Source organism: Pleurodeles waltl, chromosome 5 (genome assembly GCF_031143425.1).
Source record: "Pleurodeles waltl isolate 20211129_DDA chromosome 5, aPleWal1.hap1.20221129, whole genome shotgun sequence".
In the NCBI taxonomy this organism is placed as follows: Eukaryota; Metazoa; Chordata; class Amphibia; order Caudata; family Salamandridae; genus Pleurodeles; species Pleurodeles waltl.
Genome location: NC_090444.1, coordinates 1,470,992,036 through 1,471,005,383, shown reverse-complemented (window position 1 = coordinate 1,471,005,383; position 13,348 = coordinate 1,470,992,036). Strand labels below are relative to the sequence as shown.

At 44.9% G+C, this 13,348-nt stretch overlaps 1 protein-coding gene across 2 annotated transcripts in view; it reads left to right on the top strand.

Moving 5' to 3' along the window:
• PTP4A1 (protein tyrosine phosphatase 4A1) overlaps positions 1-13,348 on the top strand; it is a 65,256-nt gene that overhangs the window by 3,636 nt on the left and 48,272 nt on the right. The window contains exons 3-4 of one of the 2 annotated variants that reach the window (XM_069235743.1): positions 4,143-4,273; positions 5,115-5,189. In XM_069235743.1, coding sequence (XP_069091844.1) covers positions 4,143-4,273; positions 5,115-5,189 — 206 coding nt within the window. The remainder of the gene's footprint in view (positions 1-4,142; positions 4,274-5,114; positions 5,190-13,348) is intronic. The other variant, XM_069235744.1, reaches the window with a different exon arrangement.

The window sequence follows — 13,348 nt, the reverse complement described above, 5'->3', positions numbered from 1 at the left end:
TCAATCAATATGTTCTCAATCTTAAGTGTAGGAAGTTGGCTCTGTGTATGTGCTATTTCAAAGTAAGGAATAGCATGCACAGAGTTCAAGGGTTCCCCTTAGAGGTAAGATAGTGGCAAAAAGAGATAATACTAATGCTCTATTTTGTGGTAGAGTGGTCGAGCAGTAGGCTTATCAAAGGAGTAGTGTTAAGCATTTGTTGTACATACACACAGGCAATAAATGAGGAACACACACTCAGAAACAATTCCAGGCCAATAGGTTTTTGTTATAGAAAAATATATTTTCTTAGTTTATTTTAAGAACCACAGGTTCAAATTCTACATGTAATATCTCATTTGAAAGGTATTGCAGGTAAGTACTTTGGGAACTTTGAATAATCACAGTAGCATATATACTTTTTACATAAAACACAATAAGCTGTTTTAAAAGTGGACACAGTGCAATTTTCACAGTTCCTGGGGGAGGTAAGTATTGTTAGTTCTTGCAGGTAAGTAAACCACCTACGGGGTTCAAATTGGGGTCCAAGGTAGCCCACTGTTGGTTCAGAGCAACCCCAAAGTCACCACACCAGCAGCTCAGGGCCGGTCAGGTGCAGAGTTCAAAGTGGTGCCCAAAACACATAGGCTTCAATGGAGAGAAGGGGGTGCCCCGGTTCCAGTCTGCCAGCAGGTAAGTACCCGCGTCTTCGGAGGGCAGACCAGGGGGGTTTTGTAGGGCACCGGGGGGGGACACAAGTCGACACAGATAGTACACCCTCAGCGCGGGGCGGCCGGGTGCAGTGTGCAAACAAGCGTCGGGTTTCCAATGGGAGTCAATGGGAGACCAAGGGGTCTCTTCAGCGGTGCAGGCAGGCAAGGGGGGGGCTCCTCGGGGTAGCCACCACCTGGGCAAGGGAGAGGGCCTCCTGGGGGTCACTCCTGCACTAAAGTTCCGATCCTTCAGGTGCTGGGGGCTGCGGGTGCAGGGTCTTTTCCAGCCGTCGGGATTTTAGAGTCAGGCAGTCACGGTCAGGGGGAGCCTCGGGAAGTCTCACGCTTCTTGCGGGGATTGCAGGGGTCTTTAAATCTGCTCCTCTGAAACAAAGTTGTCGTCTTTTTGGAGCAGGGCCGCTGTCCTCAAGAGTTTCTTGTTCCTCTTGAAGCAGGGCAGTCCTCTGAGGATTCAGAGGTCGCTGGTCCTGGAGAAAGCGTCGCTGGAGCAGGTTTCTTTAGAAGGCAGGAGACAGGCCGGTAGGACTGGGGCCAAAGCAGTTGGTGTCTTCTTTCTTCTTCTGCAGGGGTTTTCAGCTCAGCAGTCTTCTTCTTCGGTAAGTTGCAGGAATCTGAGTTCCTTGGTTCTGGGGAGCCCCTAAATACTGAATTTAGGGGTGTGTTTAGGTCTGGGAGGGCAGTAGCTAATGGCTACTGTCCTTGAGGGTGGCTACACCCTCCTTGTGCCTCCTCCCTGAGGGGAGGGGGGCACATCCCTATTCCTATTGGGGGAATCTTCCTTCTACAAGATGGAGGATTTCTAAAAGTCAGAGTCACCTCAGCTCAGGACACCTTAGGGGCTGTCCTGACTGGCCTGTGACTCCTTGTTTTTCTCATTATCTCTCCTGGACTTGCCGCCAAAAGTGGGGGCTGTGTCCAGGGGGGCGGGCATCTCCACTAGCTGGAGTGCCCTTGGGCATTGTAACACGAAGCTTGAGCCTTTGAAGCTCACTGCTAGGTGTTACAGTTCCTGCAGGGGGGAGGTGTGAAGCACCTCCACCCAGAGCAGGCTTTGTTTCTGTCCTCAGAGAGCACAAAGGCTCTCACCGCATGGGGTCAGAAACTCGTCTCTCAGCAGCATGATAGAAAAACATGATACTAAACTTCCCAGTATTCAGTGTAGCCATTATGGAGCTGTGGAGTTCGTTTTTGCCAGACTCCCAGACCATATACTCTTATGGCTACCCTGCACTTAGAAATGTCTAAGGTTTTGCTTAGACACTGTAGGGGCATAGTGCTCATGCACCTATGCCCTCACCTGTGGTATAGTGCACCCTGCCTTAGGGCTTTAAGGCCTGCTAAAGGGGTGACTTACCTATGCCATAGGCAGTGTGAGGTTGGCATGGCACCCTGAGGGGAGTGCCATGTCGACTTATTCATTTTCTCCCCACCAGCACACACAAGCTGGCAAGCAGTGTGTCTGTGCTGAGTGAGGGGTCCCTAGGGTGGCATAAGACATGCTGCAGCCCTTAGAGACCTTCCCTGGCATCAGGGCCCTTGGTACCAGAGGTACCAGTTACAAGGGACTTACCTGGGTGCCAGGGTTGTGCCAATTGTGGAGACAACGGTACATTTTAGGTGAAAGAACACTGGTGCTGGGGCCTGGTTAGCAGGGTCCCAGCACACTTCTCAGTCAAGTCCGCATCAGGCAAAAAGTGGGGGGTAACTGCAACAGGGAGCCATTTCTTTACATTAAGCATCTGGGTAAGTTAAAGAGTTAATCAGTTGTACCTAGTTGTACCTGTATCCACTAAAAAGGAAAGCTGTCCACGTATTTTGTGCTAGAACACTAATCTATAGATACTGCCTTGTAGTTGTCACAGTTCACCTTGTAAAGGAGTTTTTTTTTTGTCCTCCCTAAGCTAAAAAGTCCCATACTGTGCAGGGCAGCAGCAGTTGCCCCAGGTGTTGTGGGATCTACGATATGTTTCAATGGCCTACTGGCGCTTCAAATATATATATATTTTTTTTTGCTATAGTAGATTGAACCCTGCTGATTGCTTTCGTAGAGCTATTTCGCCAAGCAGGGCTCTCCCACAGGGAGGTGCCAAAAGACCAGGAAGTCTCTCAAATACAGCGGTACCTATCCTTGCACAGGGAAGATTGGATTTTGAGCTGTCTCTCCAAGTACTAGACGGTGCCGAACGGCTCCTTTACTTTTGCACTTTCAGTATTGATAGCGTCATTTTGTTGCACAACTGATCATCAATTTAAAAATAAAATATAAAGACGTGTTCTGCATGTTAAGTTCCTGCCCAACAGCTCGAGATGGGGCCTGGAAATAAAAGCCTTCTCATTAGAACCCCGAGTTTCCCAACCATACATGCAGGGACCCGCTGGACTTCTGGAACAACTTTTTAGTTCATCCTTAGTTTAACTTTTTTATTATTAATAAATAAAGCATGCTTGGTTATTTTTTTTTTTTTTTTTTAAATATATATATTTCCACGACTAACAGCATGTTAGGCTAACTTAGTTCAGCATCTAAATCAAAGTATGTCATTTACATTGAATTGCTCACCCTCATTCTATATAAGTGACCGACACCCCAGATATATTTTATGCCCAGCTCTACTGATTGAAAAGCCAGGCTTCGTCAGATGAGCATTTGCCTCCTTTGTCACTAAAAACCTGCTTTTATGAGACTTTTGTCATATTGGATTTACAGTTTTTAGTTTCGAAAAGCTCACATTTTGCTTCTAAACTACCATTGAAATAGCAGTGCCTGGCGGCAGGTGTAGGGATGCCTAACATGGAGGCAAGTAGCCCCAGTTATAGGAACTGAATGCAAAGCATTGTTGTCACTGGATAGCGTGATATGAGGGGGCATTAGCTACACACACTTACAAACGAAGTGCAGAAGTCATCCTGACATGGCTCTGAAGAACAAAACCAAAAAAGGAGGGAGCAGCTCCCGTGGGATTGCATGATCCATCACAGGAAAGGGCAGGGCTAATTAAAGTTAGATGGCAAAATGCCAGAACTTTACTAAGCTATGTAGGTGACTTTCGACACAGCATACTTTTCCTGCTCTTTTGACTTTTGAGGGTGGGCACAGGCTGTTAAGGGATGGTGCACACCAATGCTAGGCAGTACGACTAAATAGGAAGTAGTCATTCCTGACCGAAGTGGAGGGGAGCTTGATGTCCGTCTATTGTGTGAACACACACAACTTTTATCACAGCGACCACTTGCATATCAATCCTGTCTGTCTGATTTTATATGCTCGGACGTGCAAAAGCACACGCTGGCAAGACCTAAAAACAAAAAAGTGGGCATTGCTGCTTTTAGGGGGTCACCCTAAGCCTAAGATTTTTAACACTAATGCACTGCTCCTGAGTGCACATTAAAAAATCTGCTGTATTCCAATCAAGTCGCTTTCTGTTGTAGGATTGGCCTTTTGATGATGGTGCACCCCCCTCCAACCAAATTGTAGATGATTGGCTCAGTCTTCTGAAAGCTAAATTCCGTGAAGAACCTGGATGTTGCATTGCAGTACATTGTGTTGCTGGTCTCGGAAGGTGAGTTAAATTTTCACATGCAATTTGTCTTTTTCATACAATAAAATTTGGGGCTATTAAATGCATGCATGCATACTTTACTTATTCTTTGACACTGGTTCATTGAAACTATGATTTTTTTTTTTTTCGTGTTAAATTATTTTATTACGACTTAACTGCAAGGCATACAACAATCTATTTCTGTTATCTTGCATTTAGAAAGGAGGCGTAGATAAAAAAAATTATTATTAATTTTTTTTTTTTCTCCTCTTCGTTAATTTCTTCTTTGCCTATGCTGAACCAGCAAAGGAGGAAGTCTGGAAGCCTCACTTGCATGCTCTTTTATGTTTCAGATCTGCTTGATTTTTATAGTCTGGAGGCTTCATCTTAACCCATTTGGTTGGGCTTCATTGAATGTATGACAGTGAGATTCTCCCCCTAGCCCCTTCAATTAGTTAACCTTTGTTTATATATTTTCAATTTTGATAGCGTAGATTAGTGGACTATAAAAAAAGAATTAGACTGACGTGTTGCAGGAACACCTTAGTTTAAAAAAATAAATAAATACCCACACTCCTAAATGATCTTGTGCTGTATAGCTGAAGACCGGAAACTATTTCCATGATGCGGAGTCAGTCACACATGGGCTCGATTAGAGTACCCCACAGCCCAATGTGCTAAAGAGCTTCATTTCCAGCATTGGTTTTTAACTTTTTGGCCTTAACAATGCATTGTCATGCAAGTACTGCTTTTTGCTGACTGCCTCCCCATCACGCATGAGTGGAGAATAGTCTAGATTTACGAATGCAATTAAAACACTAGTGTTTGGAATCTGTGAAACTGTTAATTTTCTCCCCACCAGAGCTCCAGTGCTTGTAGCCCTTGCATTAATAGAATGTGGAATGAAATATGAAGATGCAGTGCAGTTCATAAGGCAGTAAGTACCCTTTTCAATTAATTATGTTTTTATATTCTGTCTTTTGCTCTGTATCCAGACCTTAACACTTAACAAAATAGTATAGTTAATACTTAGCAAAATAGATCTTTACACAATAGTTACTGTTCTGAAAGAGAAGGCTTCAAATGTGGCGAAAATGTCCATTATTATGTAGTTCTGCTTTTTCTCCTGTTGCACCCACCACCCGTCATCCTTTTTCTAATTGCTTAAGAATGGCTGTACCCATATGGAAGGACTGGTTAGTTTTTTAAATAGGCTGTCCTTGAAAATACTTGCTTCTCCATAGGAATTTTTTTTTTTTGTGATATACAAAGTATAGTTTTACATCATACTAAGCTTGACGCATTTCGTATGGGATCCAACCCAAAGTCTTGAATTCATAGGAGTAGTACCATACTGGTTCTTGTATTAACTTTCACTGGGGGTGTAACTAACATATTCTGAATTGTGCCTCAAAATCAGTATGGTGGTTCAAGAGAGTCCTAAGCTTTGTAGCATTTAGAAGACACTGTTTTTTGGCTATTTGGGGCAGTTCGCACTTAGGCTCTCCTAACTTTTTGTCCATATAAGCTACCCACACCAAATTTACGCCCTTTTTTTTCCAGCATCCTAGGGATTCTAGAGGTACTCTCAGACCTTGTCGATTCCCCTGAAGGAGACCAAGAACCTAGCCAAAATACAGCGAAAGCAAAAATGCCTTTTTGGGGGGGGGGGGGGAACGAGCCTTCTAAAATCGCCATCTTCTCAGCTTTCAGGAACAGGCAGAGTTGAATTAGAAAACCCAATTTTGACATTTTACTGGGACATACCCCATTTTTTACTGTTTTGTGCTTTTTCAGCCTCCTTCCAGTTAGTGACAGAAATGGGTGAGAAACCAATGCCGGATCCCAGAAAGCTAAACATTTCTGAAAAGTAGACAAAATTCTGAATTCAGCAAGGTGTCATTTTGTGTAGATCCTACAAGTGTTTCCTACTGAAAATAACAGCTGAAATAAGACTATTGAAATTGAGGTGAAAAAAACAGCCATTTTTCTCCACGTTTTAATCGAACTTTTTTTCCTGCAATGTCTGCTTTTTTTAAAGCAATATACCCTTAGGTCAGCTGGACTCCTCTGTTGCCGGGATATATAGAGCTTGTAGGTTCATCAAGAACCCTGGGTACCCAGAGCCAATAAATGAGCTGCACCTTGCAATGGGTTTTCAATCTATACCGGGCATACAGCAATTAATTTGCTGAAATATAAAGAGTGAAAAATAGGTAGCAAGAATACCTTTGTATTTCTGAAATGGCCACAAGATAAGGTGTTGAGAAGCAGTGGTTATTTGCACATCTCTGAATTCTGGGGTGCCCATATTAGCATGTGAATTACAGGGCATTTCTCAAATAGATGTCTTTTACACGCTGTCTTACATTTGGAAGGAAAAAATGTAGAGAAAGACAAAGGGCAATAACACTTGGTTCGATGGCATCTGTCGCTGTAGATACACATGTTCTGCATAGCTCGCCATCTGGTGTTGGGTCGGAGTGTTACAAGTTGTTTTTCTTCGAAGAAGTCTTTCGAGTCACGGGACCGAGTGACTCCTCCTTCTGTCTCCATTGCGCATGGGCTTCGACTCCATCTTCGATTGTTTTCTTTCCGCCATCGGGTTCGGACGTGTTCCTGTCGCTCAGAGTTTCGGAACGGAAAGTTAGTTAATATCGGAAGATTTTCGTCGGTATTGTTGCGTTCGGGATCGGCGTAGTTAGTCAACACCGCATCGAAGATCGACGCGCTCCGGTGCCCTTCGGGGTAGTTTTCGATCCCCCGTCGGGGCCTGGTCGGCCCGACCGCGTGTCGAATAACGTCGATGGAACGGACCCCGTTCCGTTTTTGTCCCAAATGCCACAACAAATACCCGTATACAGACCAACATTTGGTCTGTAACCTGTGCCTGTCACCTGAGCACAGTGAAGAGACTTGCGAGGCCTGTCGTGCGTTCCGGTCCCGAAAGACACTCCGTGACCGTCGAGCCAGGGGACTTCAGATGGCGTCCACGCCGACAGCGCACCGAGAGTTCGAGGAACAAGAGGAAGAGGAAACCTTTTCGATCCACGAATCGGACTCCGAGGAATTCGACGATCAAAGAACCGTGAGTAAGACGTCGAAAACAACACAGAAGAAAAGTGACAAGGCCCAGGGGACGCCACTGCCACCAGGCCATGGCTCCACCCATAAATTCAGTGACCGACCATCGGCACCGAAAAAGGCCAAAACAGTGCCGAGATCGTCCGACTCCGGTCGAGACACCGGCACGCAGCCTTCTCGGGATCGAGAAAGTGCTGGAGAAAAGCAACGACACCGAGATAGCGGTGTAGAAGCGGCTCGACGCCGAGAGAGCGGCACCGACGAAGATCGACGCCGAGAGGTTTCGACTCCAAAAAAGAAAAAAGCCACCTCTGAGCCGAAAAGAGATACAGGCAGGGTTTCGGTGCCGAAACAACCCGTAACCGACCCAGGTCCAGGCTCTTATACAGAGGAACAATCACTGTCCTCTCAGATGCGAAAGCATAGGTTTGAGGAAGAGCTGCAATCCACCGAAGTGGACCATACGCAAAAACGTATTTTCATACAGCAGGGAACAGGAAGAATAAGCACCCTTCCCCCTATTAGGAGAAAAAGGAGACTGGAGTTTCAAACAGACCAGGCGCCACAAACAAAAATGGTGAAAAAGGTGACTCCGCCACCCTCTCCTCCACCTGTAATTAACGTCTCACCAGCGCAAACTCCGTCTCATTCCCCGGCTCACACCACCATGAGCCAAGGTGACCAGGATCAAGACGCTTGGGACTTATATGACGCCCCAGTGTCGGACAACAGTCCGGAGGCATATCCAACGAAGCCCTCACCACCAGAAGACAGCTCAGCATACTCTCGTGGTGGCTAGAGCAGCACAATTCCACAACGTAAACCTCCACTCAGAACAAGTCGAGGATGACTTTTTATTCAACACCCTCTCCTCCACCCACAGCTCCTACCAAAGCCTGCCTATGCTGCCAGGTATGCTTCGGCACGCAAAGGAAATATTCAAGGAGCCGGTCAAAAGTAGGGCAATAACGCCAAGGGTGGAAAAGAAGTATAAGGCACCTCCTACAGACCCTGTTTTCATCACCACACAGCTGCCACCAGATTCCGTCGTAGTAGGAGCAGCTCGGAAAAGAGCCAACTCCCACACATCTGGGGATGCACCACCCCCAGATAAAGAGAGCCGCAAGTTCAATGCAGCTGGGAAAAGAGTCGCAGTACAAGCTGCAAACCAGTGGCGCATCGCTAACTCTCAAGCACTACTTGCGCGCTATGACAGAGCCCATTGGGATGAGATGCAACACCTCATCGAGCATCTTCCCAAGGAACTACAAAAGAGGGCAGTGCAGGTGGTTGAGGAAGGACAGAACATATCAAATAACCAGATACGATCTTCTATGGACGCTGCAGACACGGCTGCAAGAACAATTAATACATCTGTGACCATTAGAAGGCACGCATGGCTAAGAATGTCTGGGTTCAAACCAGAGATACAGCAGGCAGTGCTCAATATGCCATTCAACGAAAAACAACTGTTCGGACCAGAAGTGGACACGGCAATCGAAAAACTTAAAGACACTGACCCTGCTAAAGCCATGGGCGCACTCTACTCCCCGCAGAGCAGAGGAACCTACAGCACCTTCCGCAAGACACCCTTTAGAGGGGGGTTTCGGGGTCAGGCCACACAAGCCAGCACCTCGCAGGCAACACCGTCCAGCTACCAGGGACAGTACAGGGGAGGCTTTCGGGGCCAATACAGAGGAGGGCAATTCCCTAGGAATAGAGGAAAATTTCAAAGCCCCAAAACCCCTACAACAAGCAGTGACTCAGATGTCACTCACCCCCTCCACACAACACCAGTGGGGGGAAGAATAGGTCATTATTACAAAGCATGGGAAGAAATAACTACAGACACTTGGGTCTTAGCAATTATCCAACATGGTTATTGCATAGAATTCCTACAATTCCCTCCAAACATACCACCAAAAGCACAGAATTTATCAAAACAACATTCTGAACTTCTGGAAATAGAAGTTCAAGCACTATTGCAAAAGAATGCAATCGAATTAGTACCAAACACACAAACAAACACAGGAGTCTATTCACTGTACTTCTTAATACCAAAAAAGGACAAAACACGGAGACCAATCCTAGACCTCAGAATACTAAACACCTACATCAAATCAGACCACTTTCACATGGTCACGCTACAAGAAGTGTTACCATTGCTAAAACTACAGGACTACATGACAACCTTAGACCTCAAAGACGCGTATTTCCATATACCAATACATCCGTCGCACAGGAAATACCTACGGTTCGTATTCAAAGGAATACATTACCAATTCAAAGTATTGCCTTTTGGTTTAACAACCGCACCAAGAGTCTTTACAAAATGTCTAGCAGTAGTGGCTACACATACCAGAAGGCAGCAAATACATGTATTCCCGTATCTAGACGACTGGCTAATCAAAACCAATTCACTAACAAAGTGCTTACAACACACAAATCAAATCATACAAACCCTCTACAAACTAGGTTTCACCGTCAACTTTGCAAAATCCAACATTTTGCCGTGCAAAGTACAATACCTGGGAGCCATAATAGACACAACAAAAGGAGTAGCCACTCCAAGTCCACAAAGAATTCAAAATTTCAACAAGATCATACAACGCATGTATCCAACACAAACAATACAAGCAAAGATTATATTACAACTCCTAGGCATGATGTCTTCATGCATAGCCATTGTCCCGAACGCAAGACTACACATGAGGCCCTTACAACAGTGCCTAGCATCACAATGGTCACAAGCACAGGGTCACCTTCTAGATCTGGTGTTAATAGACCGCCAAACTTACCTCTCGCTTCTATGGTGGAACAGTATAAATTTAAACAAAGGGCGGCCATTCCAAGACCCAGTGCCACAATGCGTAATAACAGATGCTTCCATGACAGGGTGGGGAGCACACCTCGATCAACACAGCATACAAGGACAATGGAACGTACATCAAACAAAACTGCATATAAATCACCTAGAAATGCTAGCAGTTTTTCAAGCATTAAGGGCTTTCCAACCAATTATAACTCGCAAATACATTCTTGTCAAAACAGACAACATGACAACAATGTATTATCTAAACAAACGGGGGGACACACTCCACGCAGTTGAGCCTTCTAGCACAGAAGATATGGCGATGGGCAATTCACAACCACATTCGCCTAATAGCGCAGTTTATTCCAGGGATCCAGAATCAACTTGCAGACAATCTCTCTCGATCACCAACAGGTCCACGAATGGGAAATTCACCCCCAAATTCTAAACACTTACTTCAGACTCTGGGGAACACCTCAAATAGACTTGTTTGCAACAAGAGAGAACGCAAAATGCCAAAACTTCGCATCCAGATACCCACACAGGCAGTCCCAAGGCAATGCCCTATGGATGAACTGGTCAGGGATATTTGCCTACGCTTTTCCTCCTCTCCCTCTCCTTCCTTATCTGGTAAACAAATTGAGTCAAAACAAACTCAAACTCATTTTAATAGCACCAACTTGGGCAAGGCAACCCTGGTACACAACACTGCTAGACCTATCAGTAGTGCCCCACATCAAATTGCCCAACAGGCCGGATCAGTTAACACAACACAACCAACAGATCAGACATCCAGATCCAGCATCGCTGAATCTAGCAATCTGGCTCCTGAAATCCTAGAATTCGAACACTTACAACTTACCCAAGAATGTATGGACGTCATAAAGCAAGCCAGACGGCCGTCCACTAGGCACTGCTATGCAAGTAAATGGAAGAGGTTTGTCTGCTACTGCCATCATAATCAGATCCAACCTTTACACGCAACTCCAAAGGACGTAGTGGGTTACTTGCTTCACTTACAAAAATCTAATCTAGCCTTCTCTTCCATTAAAATACACCTTGCGGCAATATCTGCATACCTGCAGACTACCTATTCAACTTCCCTATATAGGATACCAGTCATTAAAGCATTCATGGAAGGCCTTAAAAGAATTATACCACCAAGAACACCACCTGTTCCTTCATGGAACTTAAATGTTGTCTTAACAAGACTCATGGGTCCACCCTTTGAACCCATGCACTCTTGCGAAATACAGTTCCTAACCTGGAAGGTTGCATTTCTCATCGCCATTACATCTCTAAGAAGAGTAAGCTAAATTCAGGCGTTTACAGTACAAGAACCTTTTATACAACTACACAAAAATAAAGTCGTCCTAAGGACTAATCCTAAATTTTTACCAAAGGTTATTTCACCGTTCCACCTAAATCAAACAGTGGAACTACCAGTGTTCTTCCCACAGCCAGATTCCGTAGCTGAGAGGGCACTACATACATTAGATGTCAAAAGAGCATTAATGTACTACATTGACAGAACGAAAAACATCAGAAAGACTAAACAACTATTTATTGCATTCCAAAAACCTCATGCAGAAAACCCAATATCAAAACAAGGTATAGCCAGATGGATAGTTAAATGCGTACAAATCTGCTACCTTGAAGCAAAACGACAACTGCCCATTACACCAAGGGCGCATTCAACCAGAAAAAAAGGTGCTACCATGGCCTTTCTAGGAAACATCCCAATGCAAGAAATATGTAAGGCAGCCACATGGTCTACGCCACACACGTTCACCAAGCACTACTGTGTAGACGTGTTATCCGCACAGCAAGCCACAGTAGGTCAAGCCGTGTTAAGAACATTATTTCAAACCACTTCCATTCCTACAGGCTGAGCCACCGCTTTTGGGTAGATAACTGCTTACTAGTCTATGCAGAACATGTGTATCTACAGCGACAGATGCCATCGAACTGAAAATGTCACTTACCCAGTGTACATCTGTTCGTGGCATCAGTCGCTGGAGATTCACATGTGCCCACCCACCTCCCCGGGAGCCTGTAGCAGTTTGGAAGTTAGCTTCAACTTTGTACATTTGTGTATATATATTATTTTAACCTTAAATAGGTACATACTTAGTCACTCCATTGCATGGGCACTATTACTACAACACAACTCCTACCTCACCCTCTGCGGGGAAAACAATCGAAGATGGAGTCGACGCCCATGCGCAATGGAGACAGAAGGAGGAGTCACTCGGTCCCGTGACTCGAAAGACTTCTTCGAAGAAAAACAACTTGTAACACTCCGACCCAACACCAGATGGCGAGCTATGCAGAACATGTGAATCTCCAGCGACTGATGCCACGAACAGATGTACACTGGGTAAGTGACATTTTCATTTTGCTATTCTGTGTTCCCCCAAGTCTCCCGATAAAAATGGTATGGGTAGGCCTGCGACAGGAAACACAAAATGGACACATATTTTCGCAAAGAAAACTGAGCTCTTTTTTACCAAGTGGCTAGCTGTGGGGTTTGGCCTCTAGCTCAGCCGGCACCTGAGGAAACCTAGCAAACCTGCGCATTTTTTTTAAAACTAGACACCTAGGGGAATCCAAGATGGGGTGACTTATATGGGCTCTGACCAGGTTCTGTTACCCAGAATCCTCTGCAAAACTCAAAATTTGGCTAAAAAACATATTTTTTTTTCCTCTCATTTGAGTGACCGGAAAATCTGGAATGAGAGGAGCCACACATTTCTTTCCACCCAGTGTTGTTCTGAGGGGAACGCGGGGTGGTAGGAAATTTGTGCCGCAACTGTGATCCTACAAAGAAAAGTGAGGAAAATATGTTGTGTGGGGTGTTTTTTTTTTTTTTTTTGTTTTGTTTTTTTTTTTGTTTGTTTTTTTAAGCACATTTTGTGGTTTGCCTAGCAGTCTGGGTAAGAACATGTTGGGGGATCCAGACAAGCCACAACTCCTTGGGGTGTCTATTTTTTAAACATGTCTGTTTGATAGGTTTCCCTAGATGAAGGCCGCACCCGGGACCAAAAATGTAGGTGCGCTATGTACACCGTCAGCCAAGCGCCACTCCACACACAATGGCATCACTTTTGTTTTGTTTTTGTTTTAAAAACAAAGAAACCACTAGCTAATTAGAAATAATTACAAACACAAAAGCTCTAAGTACATGCCAGAAATGCCAC